Raw genomic sequence first — 21666 nt, 5'->3', positions numbered from 1 at the left:
AGACCCCGCACCCCACACCCCACACACAGGCAGACCCCGCACACAGGTCAACCCCACACACAGGCAGACCCCGCACACAGGTCGACCCCACACACAGGCAGACTGCACACACAGGCCGACCCAACACCCCACACACCACACACAGGCAGACCCCACACACAGGCAGATCCCACACACAGGTCAACCGCACACACAGGTCAACCCCGCACACAGGCAGACCCCACACACAGGCAGTTCAGATACTAAGGCAGCTGAGCCGGGAATGGAACTGGAGAGGCTGGATGGCCTCTCTGTGCTGCAGTCGGTGGACAACACGAGTCTCGTTCGTATAAGAGAGATTGAGCTCCGGGGAAGGGTGTCCACTGGACATGGCCGTTTTTCAGTCCCTACAACTTTCTCTTTGCTGTGTGTGTGCTTCCCATGAGTGGAAGTCATGGTGTGATGGAGAATCTGCGTGTGACGTGTGTGGAGCCTACCTCGGGTCATGAGGAGGAGCCAGGTGACCAGCGGGCTGGTGGGCCCGGCAGGGTCTTGTGCCATGGCTGTCACTATCTGGTGGTCCTTGGGGCATAGTGGGGCTTTACAGGAGGTGCCTGATAAGGATTGGATTTAATGTTTGAGGTATTTGCATTTAGAAAATGAGAACATTCTGTAGCACGTGCAGGTGGTTCCTGTCGACAGTCCTCTCGTGCTGGTGAGGAAAGCTCAGAGGGGCCGAAACAGGGCCTGTCCCACCCCAGCTGCCCGGCAGGCTCTGAGCCCAAGTTAATGGCAGCCACCTTTCTGGTGGCTGTGCCACGCTCCCCGTTCTGGGCAGCTGGAGGCGAGCCTTGTGTCACACAGGTGCCTTGCCCGTGCTGCTTTTCCCTCCACAGCTCGTTGAGGTGTAAGGAGCTGGGAGGTGAAAAAGAAACTTGTGAGCTTTTAAAGTGAACTATAGATATGCGTTATTATAGCTGGTAATTTCATCTGTAAAACCAGGGATAATCACCACCCAGGTGAGAATACACAATATTCCAGAGTCCTCGGGGCCTTCAGTAACGTTCCCCATTCCAAAAGTCACCTCTGCCCTGACTTCTGTCTCCACTGGTAGGTTTTGGCTGTTGAGATTTCCGTGGGAGACATTGGTTGCTCCACAGTGTCTGACTTGCAGGATTTTGCTACTGTTGGCATTCGGCATTCTCTCCCTTCGTGACTGTGGTCATGCCCAGCATTTGTGGCCCTTCTGTCGATGAGCCAGTGTGCCCCAAGAACCACCAGGGAACCCGCATCCCTGCCAGCACTCAATGTGTGGGTCTGACGTCAGCAACGCTGACGGGTGTGTGGACGGGCACGTGGACGGGCATGTGGTAACGTCACATGGTGGTGTGGTGTGTGTTTTCTTCTGGTGGTGAACATGTCCTCCTGTGCTGTCTTCTAGAAGCTTCCATGTGTGAGCCCAGTCTGATTCCAGAGGAGGGCTTCTCTTTGGGGTACAGATGTTCCCAGCTTGGTTGCCAGATGCATCTGCCACTGTGTGCAGAGGGCTGCTCCACGAGGCTGCACACACCTCCTGTGTTGATTGCGCGCACCCCTGGTGTTTACCGTGCAGACCACGTTTTCATGGCGCTCACCCTCGGTGTTTATGCCATGCACCCCCCTTTCCATGGTGCGTACCCCGTGTTCATGATGCACACCCCGTGTTTATGGTACACACCCCGCCGTGTTGGCGGCTCACATCCCCGGCGGTATTCCATTTGTATTCTAGAATTGTTCATTTGCCTTTGGCCGGGCAGTTTAGTTGTGTCATTTTTTGTATTACGAACAAAACAGCCTTTGAACAGCCTTGTGCTTATTTGTGAACGCGTCATGGGAAACGCACCTGCAGCTCTCCCTCGAAGCCTCGACGGCTTTGCTGGGGTCTGCCGAGCCTGTCTTCTCCCAGCTGTCCTGGTGGAGGTGCTGGTGGCCATCTCCTCATGGCGGTCATTTGCATTTTCCTGATGAGAACCACCGTTTCGGGTGTCCATTGTCTATTTGGGTATTTTCTTTTGTGAAGTGCCTGGCGGAGGTGCCTGTAGGCGGTCTTGCCTTGACCAGGGCCCTGAGGACAGTGTTCCTTCTGTCCAGGCTCCCGGAGGCCTTGATCAGTTTGGGGCTTTCCTCCCACATCACGAACTGTGGACTTTCATCACAGGCTTTTTCTGGAGCTGTTGAAATGAGCACATGGTTTTCTTTCCTTTATTTTCTTAGTGTGGTGAAATACATTGCTTTTTAAGTTTCTTGCATTCTCAAATCTATTCTTGTTCCTATCATTTGTATTATCTTGTTATATATATCCTGTCTGTGTTCATAAGGTGTGTTGGTTTATAATTTTCTTATCATAGAATGCCCTCATCAGGTTCTGAAATTCGGGTTATGGTGGCCTCTTCACATGTGTAGTAGAACCCAGCCCTCATCAGGTTCTGAAATTAGCGTTATGGTCGCCTCTCTTCAGATGTCTGATGGAACCCACACACTGGGCCAGGAGTGTTCTTGGAGGAAGGAGTTTAAGATTGGAGCTTCTTTCTGGTGTGTGCCATTCTTTTCTGGCATTCTCCGGCCCCGAGGAGGATGCCTCTCTCATTCCAGGTGGGGACTGCACTCCGAGGGGGCCATAGAAAAGCTCAGTGGAGCTGCAGCCAGGCAGCAGATGAGCTGCGTCTGGGCACCCAGGCCGAGGGCCGGAAGGACCTGCACTGCTGGGGCGGGTGTTACGTTCCTGAGGCCCCATCTCCCCAGAGACCCGTCTGGGACCCTCCTCCTGTCCCCGTGTCTCACTGGAGAGGTGGACACATTGCCATGGCTCTGGTCTGCTTGGCAACTTCTCTTTGACCCCAGTTGCCCTCTGAGCTTTTGCAGCATGTTCTCGAAAGCACTCTCATGGTCACTCAGGCATTTCTCTGATTAACTGCCAGGTTTGGTGGATGCAGTGTTGATCAGTCAAGCTAGAAGATGCATCTGGGTCCCAGGAAGCAGGACTGTGGCTGGGGATGCTTGGGCTTCTCCCAGGAACAGTTGGGCATCTCAGCCCTGGAGCAGCTGAGGCCTCCAGTGCTCTGAAGGCACTGCTGACCACTGCACACAGTATTTGCCGGCAGCTTACCTAGGGAAAGTTCCAGAAAGAAGGCTTACTGATGGGGAAAGGGGCTGTGTGTGTCACACCGTCTGCCTCCCCAAGTCCCGAGCGCTGTGTGCGTCCGTCACACGGGCTCCCTTCCCCATTCCCAGGGCTACGTCTTCCAGCCAGTGGATTATGCCATTGAGGCAATGCTTGCTCAAGGCCAACCTTGGAGCCAGGGCTGGATGGAGTTGGGGCTTCACAGTCCCTGCCCTGCCTCTTGCCTGGTGGGTGGGCCCTGCATTTAGGCCTGCGAGGGGCTCTGCTACCCCACAGGGGCTCCTCCCTGGAGCTCCAGGGAGGGCAGAGATGGGGCTAGGGGCTGCTCAGTGGCCTCTAGAACAGTGGAAAAGTCCACGTTCAGGAATGGAAAAGGCAAAACTACAGCACAGCCAGTGTGAAACAGGCAGAGTAAGAAGTGCTCTGCCAGAACTCAGAACTCAGGCTACAGGGAGCCACACCCGGCCACTCACCTGAAGACATACCCCACCTGGAGACCCTGCTGGCCTTCACTCCACAGGAGGCTCCTGATGGGAACGTGGCTGTGCGTGGCAACGCCTCTCTTTTGGGAAGGCAAAGCCGTTGTTTTTCCTCATTGTTCAGTACCTCCCAGGAAGGCAGGAGTGGAGTGGGAGGTAGCGCGTGTCTGTCTCCTCTGCTTTCTCCACACACACACCAGTGATTTCCTGAGCGTCCCTCCGGTGTGCAGGATGAGAAATGGGCCAGAATCAGGGCTGAGCCACAGCCCGGCCCCAGGCTTCTGGGCGAAGGTCCTGCAGTCAGTGACCAGCCACACCCCGGGGTGCAGGGAGGGTGTTCGTTGCCCAAATAAGAGATTTGTTTCTCCTGGCACATGAAACAAAATCTTGAGAGCTTAAGAATGTAATTTGGGAATCATGATTTAAAGTATCCCTTTCTTTTCTAGGATAAAGATAAAGTTTCTCTAACCAAGACCCCAAAACTGGAGCGTGGCGATGGTGGGAAGGAGGTGAGGGAGCGAGCCAGCAAGCGGAAGCTGCCCTTCACTGCGGGCGCCAATGGGGAGCAGAAGGACTCGGACACAGGTACCAGCCCGCGGCCCCTCCTGCACTCAGCCCTCCACAGGCTGCCCGGAGCAGCCCAGGCAGGGCGTCCCCAGTCCCCGCACCTCCGGCTTTGCACTGGGACCCACGGTAGCACCCTGCACGCCGTCCAGGCAAGGGGCAGCAGGGGCGGGGCACAGGCCCCCACGTGCCACCTCCCCTTCACCCGAGGCTCAGGCCCCCGGGGCCGATTGGAGAGCTTCACTCTCGGGTCCCACACGCGTGGAGATGCACCCGAGATCTCCACGCCCTGTCCAGCCCTGGGCGAGGTATAGGGCTTCTGACCTGTGGGTCTTCTGACAGCTGGACACGGGAGGGAGACAGTGGTTCCCCTCAGGGCCACAAAGGCACAGGAAGAAACTCCATTGCTCGTAGTAAAAACCAGAGGGAGCCCTAAAAGTGAGCAGGAGGCAGGGAAGTCTTCCCAAGCGCAGGTGGGGTCTGAGGCTGCAGAGCAGGAGTGCGTGTGCTGTGTGCATGTGCCTATGCCCGAGTGTGTGCCTGTGTGTGTGCCCATGGGCACATGCCCGTGTATCTGTGTACATGTGCCCGTGTATGTGCTTGTATGTGTACCCGTATGTGTGCATGTGTGTATGTGCTTGTGTGTACCCATATGTGCCTGTATGTGCGCCTGTGTGTATGCCCGTGTGTGCCTATGTATGTGTGCTTGTGTGTGCCCATGTGTGTGCCTGTGTGTATGTGCGCTCATGTGTGTATTCATGTTTGTGCCCATGTATGTGTGCATGTGTGTGCATGTGTATATGTGCGCCCATGTGCATATGTCCGTGTGCTTGTGTGTGCCCATGTGTGCGTGTTCATGCCTGTGTGCCCGTGTGTGCCCATGTGCAAGCCCGTGTGTGTTCATGTGCACACACTCCTGGTGGGTTCAGCGCCTCCTGCAGTGCCCCTTCCAGTGGATTCTGTCTTGAGCTGCTCAGTGGGGAGCCCAGGCCTCTGCGCTGGCCATGCTTGTTCTTTGGTGATTCTTGTGTTCAGAGGCCTCCTTGTCCTCCTGGTCATCCAGCTTCTCTACAGCCCTGCTGGGGAAGGTTGGAGGCAGTAGAGCACTAAGCTGGCCACAAAGCCTGGAGTGAACCGGCCTGACGTGCTGCGTCAGGCCCTGGGCTCTGTCCCTGGCCTCCTAAGACTCCTTGAATGCAGCCATAGCACAAGGCGTAGAGGCTGTGCCAGGATGCGGGTTTGAGAGCAGATGGGGAAGTGGTCCAGGTGGTAGGGGCTCATGATACTAAGGAGATTGTTGAAGAGGAACGGCAGCAGGCACAGCCGGTAAAGAGAATCCAGGCCCCGGCTTTTGTCACCACAGCCCAGGAAGCTTCAGCCTTTGTGATTGTGTGGCTGCCGCAGGCCCGTGGCCCCTCCTGTCCTGTGTGGGGTGCTCCAGGGATGTGCTCACAGTAGCCAGGTGGAGACTCTGCTGAGTGAAAGGCCAGCGGAGAGGGCTGGTTTTCCCAGGTGGGAAGTGAGGGGCAGGTGCAGTGCCAGGCACATGGCTGCTGTCTCTGGACCAGCACATCTGGGAACAGGAAGGCTGCAGGGACAGCAGCACAGGCCCGGGAGGACTCCTCTTCCCAGCAGCAGACAGCTCCAAGGAAGAACGCTGGGAGGCACAGGGAAGTGAGTGGACAGAATGTGTGGACAGGTCCTGCGAGGGACCTCAGCCCCCAGAAGGGAGGGCCTGGGCGACTCCCGGGAGCTCCCAGCGGTGCTGTGTCCTCTCGGGCTTTAGGCCGAGAGAAGATCAGTCCAGGCCTGAAAACCCTGTGCTTGCTCTTTTTGGCCCCCGTGCTGGCTTTGGTTGTAGAGGCCGTCACACTGATGCATAGTTGTTAGCTCTTTGTACAGTGGCCATGTGGAGTTGGCCTCAGACCTTTGAGGTGTTTCTGTGATGTCTCTGGAAGTGTTGCTGAAAGGGTTAGTGAGACAAAGCATCTGCTTCTGCTTCCTAGGAGAACGATCCCGCTTGGTAAGATGGCATTCCCAGGGCTACCCAGTGCCCACCCCGTCTGGCTGGTCAGGTCTCTTTGTGGTGGCCGTTTCGTCATCGTGGAGAGAAGCTCTCGCCCAGGGCCCTGCTGTGTTGTCATAATCTTCCAGGGTCTGTGTGTTGATGGTTAGTGCCTGCCTGGTGCCAGCCCTGCTGGCCCACTGAGGCCGTTCTCACTATCTGTGGGTCTCTGGGATGTTTTCTGCCACAGCCCTGAGGGCTCCTAGAACTGTGTGTTGAGCACCACGTCCTTTCTCTGTGAGGGGCAGGCCCAGGTGAGGACAGGGTAGGTGACAATCCCTGTGAGGTGGGAAAACAGTAAAGAACATTTTGAAAATAGAATTTTCCAGGCAAGGACTGTGACAAAAAGACCTAAGAAATGTAGTATTTGTCCTCCTGTGTTTATCACCCTTTTGGGGCCAATTTTAGTAACTTCTTGTTTAATGTTGCAAAACTAGATTTCCTAGGAAGATTGTTCTGATGTATGAATGTGGAGCATTGCTTATCCTAGAAGCTTGCATTTTAACCAGGACCCTCTTAAAGTAGCGAGTCCACGGCCAGGTGCAGTGGATCACAAGGTCAAGAGTTCGAGACCAGCCTGACCAACCTGAAGAACCCGCACCCCCGTCTCTACTAAAAATACAAAAATTAGCCAGGCGTGATGGCACGCGCCTGTCATCCCAGCTACTCAGGAGGATGAGGCAGGAGAATTGCTTGAACCCAGTAGGTGGAGGTTGCAGTGAGCCACGATTGCACCATTGCACTCCAGCCTGGCAACAGAGCAAGACTCCCTCTCTAAATAAATAAGTAGTAGCAAGTCCAACTCCAGTGCGTTCAGCCCCACCCTGGGCCAGGAGGCAGGCTGCTGGGTGCTGTGACTCTCACACACGCTGCGTCCCCTCCTTCCCCCAGAGGAGCAGTTCTTGCTCAGAAATGAGTGGGGTGGAGGGAGAGGTGCACACCTCGGCTGTACCCGTCTGGTGGCCACAGCAGGGATGAGAAGAGAAACATTGGTGCAGGGTTAGCCGACATGTGACCGACAAGAGACTCTTCTCTGGTCCCCAGGAGTCAGGCCCCTCTGGACAGGCCCTCTTCCTGCAGTGCTGAGCAGGTGCAGCCAGTCCCCCTTGCCATGGTGGGAGGGATGCAGGGTCACCACCGTCCCGGGTACCTTGGCTGTGTCCAAGTGGGAGAGCCTGGCACACCTCCCTTAGAGACTTCCGTGTTGCCTTGGGGATGGCTTCCCGCCTCCCACACACAGGGTGGAGTCAGCCCTGCCCGTGGTCCAGTCCCGTGGAGATGCAGCCTCTGCAGTGCTTAGTCAGGGCTAGGGGCGGCCTGCCAAGAACAACGTGGTTCTGTCTGTCGTGAATCAGCGCAGTTTAAAGCAGTCCCCAAGGCTATGCATCTGTGTGGTCCCTACACAGCAGCCTGGAGGCTGTCCAGGCAGACGTGAGCATGTAACACAATCACCTTTGCGCCTTCCAGAGTGCCAGGCAAGAGCCTGTCCCAGGACCAGACCTCTGTACGGGCTGTGGGTGCAGCAAGGAGTGGGAAGGCACCTGCCATGTCCTGGCCCCAAGACAGCTTTGCCCACCAAGCCCTCTCAGACCAGCCCTGGGACTTTGATCCCATCCTGCCTGCCCTGTGTGCCTGGGGCCTCTCGTATCTGCTTTTGAAGTCTGTCCTTTACCACCTCAATGGTGGTCTCAGTTTAAAAACCCTTATCACTGAAAGCTTTCATATTGAATTATGTGATATCTGGGATTTGCTTCAAATTATACTAGTTTGTCCAGTTTTTCGTATATGTAAGTTTTCCCAAAACTTAAAAAATCTAAAAGTAGCCAGGCACAGTGGCTCACACCCTTCCAGCACTTTGGCAGGAGGGTCCCCCGAGGCCAAGAGGTCAAGGCTACAATGAGCCGTGATTGCGCCACTGCACTCCAGCCTGGGCGACAGAGTGAGACCCTGTCCGTAAAAAATAAAATAGATAAATAAATAATCAGTCAATCAGCGCATGTTTTTGAGGTTGCTGTGCCTCATTGCCTGGCCTCCCTGGGGTTCTGGGGAGCCTCCTGCCCCGCTGTTTCTCCTGCGCCTTCGTCTGTGACCCTGAGTCTCGCTTCTCCCTGCCTAGGACCGCCGGGGTCCTGCTTGTCCTGGGGCAGCCACGAGGGAGCCCTCGTCAGGAGCGCCGTGGGCCGAAGCTGCCTGCCCTCTGCACGTGGATGTTTCTTTGGAACGAGGGGAAAAATTATGATTTTCTTATTTTGCTTTGACCTGTGAATAATGCCCTGGTATCTGGTGCCTGGGGTGCGCGCTCTGCAGTGCTGATGGGCACATGCTGGCTCCTTCAGCGTTAGGTGCTTGGCACCTTCAGTCTTTTCCTGACGTCATGTTTGTTCCTGGTGCCTCAGATAGGAGACGGCTGCCCTGACGGCTCCTGCTTCCCCGTTCCTGGAGGGAAGACAGACCTAGCCACTGGGGTCTGTGGGATCTCCTGGAGGGAAGACAGACCTAGCCACTGGGGTCTGTGGGATCTTGGAACTCTGAATGCCAGACCTTGCCCAGTGCTAGAGGCGACGCGTGTGTGAAGTGGAAGAGGCTTCTCCCATCCGCTCAGCCGCAGTGGACCCGAGTGGGCAGAAAGAACAGAGTGCAGCAGGGGCCAGGCTGTGCTCGCAGGTAGGGCAGGTGCCTGGAGAGCATGGCACCCTTGGGAGCCTCTTGCCAGGAAGGGCATGTGCACTGCAGTGTGCTGTGGACCGGTGGCCTCAGCTCAGTGTCTTGACGAGGGTCCCGAGGCCCTCACGTGTGTGGGGATGTTAGCAACACACGGCGGGCAGCCCTGATGCAGTTTCTCACCGAGCACGTAGCAGACCCAGACCCCATGCACCCCACACAGGGCACAGACCCTAAGCACTCCACGCAGGGCACGGATCCCACACACTCCTCGCAGGGCAAAGACCCCATGCAGGGCACAGACCCCAAGAACTCCATGCAGGGCACGGATCCCACGCAGAGCAGGGCCAGCCCAAGGCCAGGCCCCTCCCCTGTAGAACTCCTACCAGGCAGGACCAGAGCCACAGTCACTTCCACACCATCTCCTTCCCGAGAAACCTCAGCAGACTCTTCCTCCTTTCCTGGCTACACGGGGGCCCCTGCCGCAGCCGGACCCTCTGCTACCCCCTGAGCCTCAGGAAAGCAAGGTCAGCCTCTGAATACAGAGGACTTCGGTCCTGCCAGAGGATGCTCGGCCAGTGGGTGCTGGCACGCAAGCAGCCTGCGGGGAGGCAGCGTGGGGCTGCAGCAAAGGCTGTGGTGGTCGAGGTGATGGTGGTGGCTAGGTCTTGTTGCCATAGTGAGGATTCTGGGGTTACCCTAAGAGCCACCACATTCAGGCACTCATGAAAAAGCACATCAAAATAAAATATTTTCACATGATGAAGAACTCCGCGTGATTGGTCTCTGGTCCTGCTATGTCTCAACCATTTTTCCTCTCTAGATGTAAGCAGTTTCTCATACAAAGGGAAGGTTCTTCCTGTTTAAAATTCCATATTCCCCAAGCTGCAGCAGAGGCCTCCCTGACTCCCCTCAGAAGTGCACTTGGGCCGATAGCCAGGCCCATGTTGTCAACACAACACAGACAAGCTGGGGTCCACAAGACCACCCCAGGCTCAGCGATTTGACAGGACCCCAGGACTCAGGAAAAGGTGGTGGCTGCTGTGGGAGCAGTCAGCCGAGTGAGGTGGGGCACGCGGGGGCCATCTTCTGCCTCATGGCTCCCTGCTGTGGGACTTTGGGCCCATTTCTCAACCTTTCTCTGCCTCTCAGCCCTTTCATCCATAAAGCTCTGCTGTGTGAGGAGCTGTGGCCCCTTGACAGAGAGCCCCCCTCTCCCCTCCGCCCTGTGCTCTCACCGTCTACGCACTCGACCAGGCAGGCCTGTGCCCTGCTAGAGTGACGGACACAACTCAGGCCTCAGTGCAGGTTTGGACGTTGATCTTGTTTATTTTAAAATACCCACAACGCTGTGTGTGTGGAACGGAGACCCAGGGTGGGAAGCTGTTCTGTTTGGTTGTCATCTGAGCCCTTTTGCCAACATTGCTTCCTTCCTTCTTGGCTTCCTGTTCACCATAGTGACAGCTGAATGCTGGTGAAACCACCATGGGGCTTAGACCCTGCTCCTTCCCACCCTTGCCACGGTACCCTGTTTGCCTCCACAAGCTTCCTGTGGAACTGGTCCTTCCACCCCACCCCGGCCTGGAGATGGGGAGGGCATGGAGGTCGTGCAGGCAAGGGCTGGACGCACAGCCTCATCTCTGTATGACCCATTCACATATACTACAGAGGAAGCTGGAGCTGAAAGGCCTAAGAGATGACCCCAGCTCCCATCGGCAGGCAGGAGGGCTGAGGTCACGCAGCTGACGGGGTAGGCCCTGTCTCTCTTTAAATGATCAATAACGGTAACTGACAGAAAGAAGGCAGAAACAGAGAGAAACCTGGAGATTGGAAGGAGAAGCCATTCTCACCACACACGGTGGCTCACAGGACTCCGCGGGGGCCCTGCCAGCTTCTCTTGTTGGCCCAGGACAGGCTGTGTGGAGCTCCCGTTTTGCTGCCCCGAGGGGTGTCGGTTCGGTGGGAGGACCCTGCGCCCTCGTTTGTGTGAGTTGAGCTCAGTGCTTGGGTGGGAACTTGGTGATCTGGACCATCCACCTCGTGTAGATCGGCTGTGATTAGACTTCTTGGCCAGAAGTGCTGTATTTCATGGCTGTGAACATCCAGATGAGGCCCGATGTTTGGTTTTAGTGAAGTGGACAGAATCTGTGAGCAGCAGCCATGCCACAGAGCTGCACCCGGCCCTGCCCATCCGTTCCATGAGTTGTAACCGCCGTTGGCCATGAACTTTCTCTTGTTTGAAAATACCACCATGGAAACATCCCTTTGTGTAGCAGAATCAAGAATGTATTTTGATGTCTTTGAGTTTTACAGTGGGACGCGGGAGTCGCACATTTTCCTATGTTGACAGTATCGTGGCCTGTGTCCCCTAAAAGACTTGCTAGAAAAGCCTAGAAATTAGAGGTGCTAAATGATTGATACAAAAGGCATTTGTTCAGATGAGTAGCAGAGGCCACACAGCTCCACATCCCTGCGGCCCTACCTCAGGGTCTCTGCATTGGAGCCCAACCTTAGACCTCCAGGGAGGTAGAGGAGGGGGCTCTGAGCTCAGACCCCACGGAAAGCTTGTCCTCTCAAGAGGGCCACACTTGGTGGACACTTTGGGCTATCTGAGCAGACACTGTTCCCCCAGCTAAGAGGGACAGGTACTGAGGAAGGATGAGGGGCTTTGAGAGGTCACCACAGAAACTTCTGACCCAGTCCTGCCCTCCGGTGGGGCTGGCATCTGTATTTGTGCCATTGCTGGAAATGCCCCGCACTCCCTGAGGCCCCCACCACCACAAAAGCAAACCCTCCCTGGAGAGACACACCTTCCTCATCCAGGCCTCGCGGCTCCCAGAGTGCAGACAGACGAAGAGCCCTGTTGGAATTACAGACGTTGAGGAAGAAAGCTGTCCTGAGAGAGTCAGCAGGGGTCAGCCCCAGGGACCTCACGTGCTGGGATGGTTAAGTGCACAGTATTCATCAGAGGATTTAAAACCATCGAGTATCATGCAGATGTTTCTAAAGCATATGGAATATCTGGAAATGAAAACTAGAATCACTGAAATAAAAAACCCAGTGGGCAGATGATGTAGCTTATTAGACACAACCTAAGAAAGTATTGGTGAATTGGAAGTTCTAACAAAAGAAATTGCCTAAACTGGAGCACAGAATGAAAATGAGACAGGAAGGCTGCAGGAAGCGGGGAGCTGTGGAGGAGACAATGCAGCTCAACAGGCACCTCGGCAGAGGAGAGAGCAGGGCAGGGAGACGGCGGCTCCAGAGGCTGGCAGCAGAGGGCTTTTCAAGGTTCATAAAAACACAAGCCTCAAATTCAAGAAGTGTAATGAATTATAAGCAGGAGAAAGAACAATAATTACACATTTAAATATGACTCTGACATGAAGTTTTCACAACAGCAAAGGGAGGACGTTAAAAGCAGCCAGATGTGGTGGCACAGCCACCCATGTCGCAGCTACTCTGGAGGCTGAAGTAGGAGGGCCACTTGAGCCTGGGAGGTGGAGGCTGTGGTGAACTGAGATTACACCACTGCCTCCATCCTTGGCTACAGAGTGAGACCTTGTTTCAAAAAAAAGGCAGCCAGATAGAGAAGACACTCCCTGCAGAGCACCCCCAGGCGAGTCACAGCCCCCCCAATCCCCCCTGCACAGAGCACCCCCAGGAAGGTCACAGCCCCCGCATCCCACCTGCACAGAGCCAGGTGCTGCTGCCATTTGCCCCAGGAAGCTCAACTCCAGTCTCTTTGCTGCCTCAGAAAGGCCTTGGCTGGATGCAGGGGCAGGAAATGGGCTCCAGCTCCCAAAAGCATCGTCCACTGTAGCCCCTGCTGCCCCAGGCCAAGGCCATGCTCCAGCAGCAGGAAAGGGCTCGTGGAGGGGGAGGTCTCAACTCTGTGCTGAGGAGGGGAGGGTTCTGTGGAATCTCCCATTGGCCAGCTGGGTACTCAGGTGCTGCCAACCTCAGAGGGCTGGCAAGGTGGATATGGTTTGAAGAAGGCCCCACAGGCCTTGTTTCTCAAAGATGAGGTGGGTGGCCGCCCAGGCTCAGGTCAGTGGACAGAGGTGCCACCGCCAACACGCTTGACTTGGGAAGACTCAGCCTTTCCTGGCGCCCTCCACGCTCTCCCTGGACCTCTGCCCTCAGCCCCAGGCTGCCTTAGCCTGTAAAGCCCTCAGAGCCTGCAGGCCATTTTCTGACTGCAGAGCAGGAGTGGAAGGGGGCTTCTGAGTCCTGTGGAGTTGCTCCCACCCCCCACCCGGGGCCACATCTCCCTGTAGCCAGGACTCAGTCCCTAGACCTGCCAGTTTTCCACTTTGCAACTTGGCGAATACCATTTGGAATTCATAGAAATTGTATTTGACTTCTATTCGGACAGTAGAGACGGGAAATGTGCAGAACGTCCCAGGAACTTGCTGGTTGTTCCTAGCGGTAGCTCCCGATGCTCTCAGCCTTTTGTTACCCACAGACGACACCCCACACCCGCCATGCTCTGCACTGTGTGGAGGGGCAGGGAGCAGGTTTTGCAGCCTCTCCTGTCAGAGGGGCCTTCTCAGTGGCGCACAGGCTCCAGATCAGCCCAGGCCTGGGGTAGGAGGGGCAGGCCGGCAGTGCGTGACCCCCTGCAGGACCCACTTCTGTGGCGCCTGGCAGTGCAGGTGCCTGCGGGGTGTGTGCACATCAGGGACCCGCTCAGCTGCCCTCAGACCGTGGTGTCGCTGGGCTGGAATGGAGAGCAGGCATTGTTGAGCCACAGGCTGTGGCACACGGGGGTCTCTCTCTGTGGGTGGGGCTTTCCCTCTATCCCAGAAGCCCCTGGAGTGGGCAGTGTCTCGGACCTGACAGACTTGCAGGTTTGCCGGGCTCTGGAGCTCGGGTGGTGTCTGGCACGTGTTGTGGGCCTTGTGGATGCTCGTAGCTGCAGGTGCTTGTTTCACAGTGGAGAAATTGGCATCCTGGGAGATCTGGTTTCATATGGGACTTTCTTTGTGTCAGGACAAGTACAGTGTCCTGTTTCGGGACTGGGAGAGCTGGGTGGAAAGTTGCTGCTTCCTGGGCGCAAGCTCTTCCTGAGTTAGGGCAGAGCGAGGTCCCTGTGGTGGCTCCAGGCACCAGAATTTACCAGGAGGTTGGCAGCACCTTCCATGCGAATTTTTGGGAGCCCTGTAAAGCTGACCTGGCCTCGTGAGGGAAGCCAACTCAGTCTTTCTTCACCAAAGCTCAGAGCAGAAGCAGAAGGAGGGCCTGGTGAGGAGCGGGAGGGATGTGGCCCTGACCCTTAGGCTCGGGCCCTGGAGCCTACCCAGGAAGTCACTGGGGCACTGAGTCCTGCCCAGTCTGCACACATAGGGTGTGGGCTGCACCTGAGATGGCTGCCCTGCAGGAGCGGGACATGTTCTGTTTGCCATAGAAAGCAGCTCTTCACTGCCCCTCAGAGTGGGGGTGCAGCGTGGTCTCCTGGCCTGCCACTCTAAAGCCTGACTTCTCAGGAACACCTTTGCCTCTGCCTGTTCCCCTGACACACGCCTCCTAGGATCCTTTGATAACTTAAGGGCATGGTAACATCTGCATTTTGGGATCTGAACATACCACAGCCCCAACACCACCCCACCTCCTCCCTCCGCAGTCCCAACTCTGCCCCAGCTCCTCCCTCGGCAGCCCCAACACCGCCCCACCTCCCTGTGTCCACCCCTGGCGGCCACATGCAGCAGAGGGGGGCCCACTCGCTTTTGACTTCTGATGGTCAGTGGAATAAAGAGATGCCGTGTGCTCCCGGGAGTCTCCTGTGCTCTGTGCTGCTTTGCAAAGTCTGTATCTCAGGGATTCTGCTTTCCTCACGTTCTCAGGGGGCTTCATGTCTCCAAAACATTAACTCCCCTGCTCTGGGTGATGGAGAGAACAGGCCTCTGAGTGTGCATGGCTAGGTCGTGGGGTTCAGGGCCCTGCAGAGGTTCTCAGCTGCTTTTCCAGGCAACTGTGGGCAGAGCAGCTGCTCGGTGAGCGTGGGCCTCCTCCCGGAGAGAGGAGGACTTGAGGGCTATCTGTTGGGGAGCTGGGGTTTCTCCGGCAGCTTCGCCACCTCTTTCCTAGAGAGAGGCAGCCGCAGGCCTGCTTGTGTTGTATAGAGGTGGCTGTGAGAAGCAGGCCTGGGGAGGGCCGGCCCCCGGGCAGCCGGAGGGTGCAGGGAAAGCATGGGGTGCGCGCATAGAGACCCACGGCCAAGCGCACGACTCGGTGCCTGTGACTCAAGCTCACTGCTGAGGTGTGGCTACGCCAGTGATGGCTGTGGGCTGGGGCTCACTGGCCGGTGGCGAGTCCACCTCCCCCACCACTGTGTTTGCCGCGTTCTGTGAGGGGCTGATGCCAGAGTTCAAGGGCTGTCTCAGATCTGTGCACTGAGGACCGTTTACAGACTCGCTGGTGGTGGCAGTGGCAGCCTGCAGTACTTGGGGTTTTGCCCATGAATGTGACGCAGGTCGATGTGGCCAGGTGTGTGCCCTCCTGCAGGCTTGTCCCATAGGACATACGCATCCGCATTCTCAGCATGCCCCAGACCTAGTTCCTAAGAAGTCAGCCTCAGATACCTTGGAAAGAGCTAGGGTGGGTGGGCAGTGTCTTCTTAGGAAAGCGACGGGCACATTCACGGGACTGTGGTGGTGAACAGCAAGGGAGTTGCGCCCTGGGAGCTGAGCCAAGAGACCAGTTCAGACCCTTCTGTGTTCCAGCAACCGGCAGGTGTGGGGTCCAGTTAGCCCGCTGTCACAGACTTCACCCACCGCTCTAGGGTCAAACACCAGCTGAGGGAGAAGCCAAGTCCTGAAGAGAGAGGCTTCTTGGATATGCTGAACGGAAGGGAAGGGAGGTGCCTCAGAGGAGAGCTTTAGAGGCCGTGTCTCCCTGGTGGCCCTTCTTCCCCAAGTCAGGCCTTGGCAGAGCCTTGTCTCTGTGCTGCACCTCTGCAGTTTGCACCCCATGACCTAGAAAACCCCAGAACCCACAGGGCAGCTGGAGGAGGATTCAGAGGTGTCTGGCCCCGGATTTCCATCCACAGGAGGGCACTGGTCAGGCAGAGGAGGAGGCAGCTTCTGTGTCCCTGACTCTTAGTGCTTGGGGTCTTCTCTTCCCCGCCCCTGCCTCCTGCCTCTTTTAGAAGACACAGCACGTGAGTTGTGTTAGACGCTGGCCGAGTGTTCTCTAACGGGTCAGACGAGTGCAGGGTGTGCTTGTTACGAGGAGGCTGAGGTGGAAACAGCCGAGCTCTCACACCGTGTCTTGTTAGTGCTCTGTGTTGATGCCTTTAGATGCCTCCAGCCCAGTCCCTGTTGTGGTGCTGCAAGGCTGGTACGCTCCTCGAAGCACCATGGCATGAGATGGAGGTTCCTAGAAGCAAGAAGAAAGGTACAGTACTGACCAGTTGGCCTTGATTTACTGATGTGTTTTAAACTGTGTCTGCCATGTTTATATCTGCACTGTTTGGAGGAGGGACGGGGAAGGTGGAATTTAATTACAGGCACGTGTTTTAACAGAGACCTGTCCTGTGTGAGCCAGGTCACCGGTGCTAAGCTGTCCCACCGCATTCATGTGTGGTACGAGGTCTGGGGAGGCCCAGGAGAGGTGCCTGGAGTGAGTGGATGCTCGGTGGAGGTCCAGGCTTAGCGGACTTGAGGGGCTGGTAACGAGGTGTTTAAATGGTCTCACAGTCACTGCTGAGAGGTGAGGTGGGTGGCACCAACGCTCCCAGCACCGCTGTGCTTTCCCCACTCACAGACCTTCCTTTCCGCTCTGTCAGCTGTCAGGTGGACGCAGGGGGCTCCGTAACATTAGGTAAGGACCTGGGTGTGGCGGACGCCGTGGCCTGAAACCTCTCCTCCCTCTCTTCCTCGCCCGCCTCACAGAAAAGCAGGGCCCTGAGCGGAAGAGGATGAAGAAGGAGCCTGTCACCCGGAAGGCCGGGCTGCTCTTTGGCATGGGGCTGTCTGGAATCCGAGCTGGCTACCCCCTCTCCGAGCGCCAGCAGGTGGCCCTTCTCATGCAGATGACAGCCGAGGAGTCTGCCAACAGCCCAGGTGAGCCCAGCCTGGGGGTGGTCCCTGGCACAGGGAAGGGGCTCTGCCTGGTCGCAGCCTCGTGGCTGTGCTGAGGATAAGCCCTGTGCAAAGGGACCTTGTGACGGTGGCCTGGGCTCCTGAGGATTTGAGAAAGCAGGGCCACCCACAGTAACGCCCCCTGTCCCCTCCTTGGCCTGCAGTGGACACCACACCAAAGCACCCCTCCCAGTCTACAGTGTGCCAGAAGGGAACGCCCAACTCTGCCTCAAAAACCAAAGATAAAGTGAACAAGAGAAACGAGCGTGGAGAGACCCGCCTGCACCGAGCGGCCATCCGCGGGGACGCCCGGCGCATCAAAGAGCTCATCAGCGAGGGGGCGGACGTCAACGTCAAGGACTTCGCAGGTGGGCGCCCTGTGCCTGGCTGGGGCCAGAGGGCCCCACTGGAGCCCTGAACCTCCCATTGGGTCGGATGGGCTGTGCCCTCGTGGGCTGCGCATCTGCTCTGCAGGGCCCGGGGTGTTCACAGCCACACTCACTCCAGTGGGGTTCGCTGTTGCTGAGAAGAAATCAGTGTTTCTTGGAAAGTATTTCAAAGTAAACTTGTTTGCTGGGTTTTACTGTTATTTTTATTTTTAGACAGGGTCTCGCTCTGTTGCTCAGGCTGGAGTGCAGTGGCGTGATCACGGCTCACTGAAACGTTGAGCTCCTGGGCTCGAGCGATGTTCCCAACTCAGCCTTCCGAGTGCAGGCGCACGCCACCACGCCTGGCTAATTTTTTTATTTTTTGTAGAGACAGGGTCTTGCTGAGTTGCCCAGGCTGTTTTGAACTCATGGCCTCAAGAAATCCTCACGCCTTGGCTTCCCAAAGTGCTGGGATTATAGCTGTGAGCCCCCATGCCTGGCCTATTTTTAAGAGGACTGAGGAATTTTAAATCGTGCTCTGCTGTGTTCCGTAAACCTCACTTCCAGGCCCCTGGTGTGTCTAGCAAGTGGCTGCATTCTCCAGCAGAGGGTGCCCCTGAGCCGGGAGCCCGGCTGGGTCCACACCCTGGACTGGACTCCCTCCCTTCACGGGGCTGGGTCCTGGGGCTTGTCTTGGACCCGGACAGAACTGAGTCTCCCCAGACCTGACACAGCCCAGGGGCTTAAAGGCCCGTGATTAGAGTTTAATGTCCCTTCTTTCCATAAATGCCCCATCAAACCATGGGTGGTCCACATGTCCCAGAACTGTCTGTTCATAGCGTGAGGAGAACAGATGAATGAAATCATCTGGGTAGAATTCTCTAGATTTCTCCCACTGCCCTGGTTTATAGCTGTCTGACCCAAACCTAACTTAGCACCCCCCCCCCCCTTTTTTTTTCCTAAGCCTTTTTCTAAAAGAAACTTCTCCAGAGCACTGCCATGTGCTTCCCATGGGGCTGAGCTCCGTTTCCACCGTTGCATGCGGCCACACCATCCGATGGTGGGCTGCAAGCTCCCCAGGCAGAAGCTGCCGGCCCAGGGCGGCCTTCATCATGCAGCCCGAGCCTGGGCGCCTCTGGAGCTCCTGCTGTAGCAGCTCTTCAGCCTTCAGGAGGCTCTCTCAGCTTCAGTTTCCCTGTTTCCAACACTGGAGGTTTCCCTTCCGTGTTTTGCAAAGGCACATACGCCTCCAGATCAGTGAGGACGAGGCTGCTGTTTACGACAGTTGTGTTCACTGATTTCCTACCCCTTTAGGGTGATTGCTGCAGGTCAGCCCTGCGGGTTGTTAGTCGGTAGGGTTAAGAAGCTAGATACGGATTGTGCTAGGGGTGCCACAGTAAGGAGAAGTGAGGGGTTCTCTGGGCTGGCACCTGCTTCCTAAACTGCAGCCCTCACAACAGGGCAGCTCCCCACCTGGCTTGTCCCCGCCCCTTAGCCCATCCTCAGGGTGCTGCCTCCAGAGACAGGAGGGGAGTTCCCAGGATTAAATCACGTACGTCCTGAGTGTCTGTTTCCAGGCTGGACGGCGCTGCACGAGGCCTGTAACCGGGGCTACTATGACGTTGCGAAGCAGCTGCTGGCCGCAGGTGCGGAGGTGAACACCAAGGGCCTGGATGACGACACGCCTTTGCACGACGCTGCCAACAACGGGCACTACAAGGTTGGCATCCCCCGCCCTTCACACATCCGGCCTGTCCTGGCATCTGGGTGGTTCTGTAGTTTTTTGTCCCCGTAGCTAGCCGGTTTCATGGTGTGGGGCACCGGAAAGCGAGTTTTTGCCTTGCCCACCCTGAAGGCCGAGCTGTGCCCTCTGTCTGCCCCCAGCTTTCCCCTCCTGGGTCAGCACCTGGACGGCCTCTCACAGGTTTCGCAGCACCTGCCATCTATGAAAAGGCTCGTATCCGCCAGCCGCGTAGGTCTGGTTGGATTTGAGCAGGTGAAGGATTACACCAAGTGGAAGGAGGCCTGCAGGAGTTGCTGCCGGTCCCCGTCACCACTGTGGGGCTCTTAGACCTGCAAGGCAGACCCACCCTCGTCTGGAATGAGGTAACACCAAGAGGTGTGGCCAGTGCACAGAACCATAGACTCAAGATTTAGAAAGTGGCCATTGTGGCCGGCCCAGGAGCAGTGGGCACTGAGAGGTCTCAGCCTCTGTGGCAGCCGAGAGAGGTCGTGGTGTGCCTGACAGCCCCGTCCTGCAGGAAAGCAGGGGTGCTGCCTGGAGGTGGGGCAGGTCTCACCAACGTTATCACCAGAGCTCTGTGGAGAGCCCCTGGTTGCAGGCAGGACAGCAGGGCTGGGGGGTGACACGGGGCCACATCTGCCCGTGCCTGTCGTGCTCCTCTGCAGCAGGCCCCGCCTGGCCATTGCGGGAGGTCCTGGCACCCACAGCACCTTGGCCTTAAAGAGCACACTTGAGAAACAGCTCATTCAGGTGGGGTGGGGGTAGATTGAAGACTCTGAGACGAGCAGGGAACTTAGAACACTGAGTCCATATTTGATGTTAAAACGTGACCGTTAAACTCTTGGGTAAGATGATGAATGGCATGATGGTTTACCGTGTTTCTTTTTTATGGGCCCTTCCAGAGACATGAACTGGAAAAGGCTCTGCAGTGTCTGGGATTCGCTCAGTACTGCGGGGGAGGGCAGGTGTGAGGGGAATGGCGCTGGGGGCAGTGTTGGGGCTGGGGCATCCGATGCAGCTTTATACTTCTGTAATTACCACTTTTAAATGTTTTTATTATGAAAAATGTCAAGGATTTACGGTGAGGTAGGCAGGATCATGGCCCCCAAGATGCCCGTGTTGTGACCCCAGACCTTGTGAGTGCCTCACGTGGGGAAATCGTCCTAGGTCATCTTGCAGGTCCTAGGCAGCCCCGTGGGCCCTTAAAGCTTGAGAGCCTTTCCTGCTGAGTCTGAGAGATCCCAGAAGCAGGAGAGGTTAGAACCCGAGGAGGGCCACACTTGTGCTGCTGGCCTTAGAGGAGGGCCAAGGAGTGTGGTGGCCCCTAGCAGCTGGGACTGGGGACCTCCGTCCCAGCCCTGCAAGAAACTGAATTCTGCCAGCAGCCCCCATGATGGAGGAAAGGAAGGACCCCGCCCTGCCAGCAGCTTGACCTCTGACCTCCAGAATTGTAAGCCTGAGGTTTTTTGTGGTCGCCATAGAAAACTCACATAAGAACTCTGTGCTGATTAAACCATAGAACACGTCACACACGAACTGATTCTGTGGGCGACAAGTCTCTAGTAAACGTTATTATAGATGCTTTGAATGCTCTACTCTCAGACTGGACTGAAGTTGGGATTACATTTAATTTGTACTTGAGTTCATTCAGTACGTTGCTGTTCTGGGCATAGGAAATTCAGGTTGCGGGTGATGAGCAGCTGGACAGAGCTGTGGACGGAGCTGTGGAAGTGTCACCATGGCTGTTTCTGTCATCCGTGTGACCGCTCTTACCCTTGTAAAATCAAGCAGGGGAGAGATTATTTTATTTTCTAATGTAAATGAAAATAAAAAATAAAGCAGCTTGCAGAAACTTGGTCTTTGTTTCCTCTATTCTGTCCCCCCTGTCCCTCCATAACACTCTTCTCCGTGACCTCCTGCCTGAGCCCTCCACGGCCACTCCGCACCGCTCTGCTGAGGAGCTCGCTGTTGGCGGGCGGGGAGCGCCTCCGTGAGGACATCCCCAGGAAGTCATCTCCTCGCAGCAACAGAGAAATGGTGGAAAAAAATCCAAAGGAGGCAGAGCCCTTCTGAAGGAGAGCACAGGAGGGGTGCGGGAGCCCCCGCGGCTGCAGCCCTTCCCACAGAGGAGCCACGGCCTCGCCCATCGCACCCGGAGCCTCACCAGGCAGTCCCTGTGCGCTCGGCTCCCACACCCTCAGACTGTGAGGGGCCGCTCTCGGGTCGAATCCCAGGGTTCTTGGTAGGGGCTGCCGTTTTATGTGGAACGGTAGAGGAGTTGTGCTTCTCCAGCAGTCCTTGACGCGGGTGTTACTGTCTTGTAGGTGGTGAAACTGCTGCTGCGGTACGGAGGGAACCCGCAGCAGAGCAACAGGAAAGGCGAGACGCCGCTGAAAGTGGCCAACTCCCCTACGATGGTGAACCTCCTGTTAGGCAAAGGCACTTACACTTCCAGCGAGGAGAGCTCGACGGGTAAGTCACGGCCACCTGAGCTGCTTGTTCTCTTACGCAGGGATGGGAGGAGCTGCCCTGTGGTGTGTGCACAGTGTTGCCCCTCTGATG

At 56.5% G+C, this 21666-nt stretch overlaps 1 protein-coding gene across 11 annotated transcripts in view; it reads left to right on the top strand.

Moving 5' to 3' along the window:
- ANKRD11 (ankyrin repeat domain 11) overlaps nt 1-21666 on the top strand; it is a 224209-nt gene that overhangs the window by 183030 nt on the left and 19513 nt on the right. For 8 of the 11 annotated variants that reach the window (XM_023228892.2, XM_023228893.2, XM_023228888.2 and 5 more), the window contains 5 exons: nt 4065-4203; nt 16804-16974; nt 17157-17360; nt 18938-19080; nt 21429-21576. In XM_023228892.2, coding sequence (XP_023084660.1) covers nt 4065-4203; nt 16804-16974; nt 17157-17360; nt 18938-19080; nt 21429-21576 — 805 coding nt within the window. Of the gene's footprint in view, nt 1-4064; nt 4204-8572; nt 8912-16209; nt 16307-16803; nt 16975-17156; nt 17361-18937; nt 19081-21428; nt 21577-21666 lie in introns of those variants that run through there. The other 3 variants (XM_023228899.2, XM_023228898.2, XM_023228900.2) reach the window with 2 other exon arrangements.

Source organism: Piliocolobus tephrosceles, chromosome 17 (genome assembly GCF_002776525.5).
Source record: "Piliocolobus tephrosceles isolate RC106 chromosome 17, ASM277652v3, whole genome shotgun sequence".
NCBI lineage: Eukaryota > Metazoa > Chordata > Mammalia > Primates > Cercopithecidae > Piliocolobus > Piliocolobus tephrosceles.
This window is presented reverse-complemented; position numbering and strand designations above follow the sequence as displayed.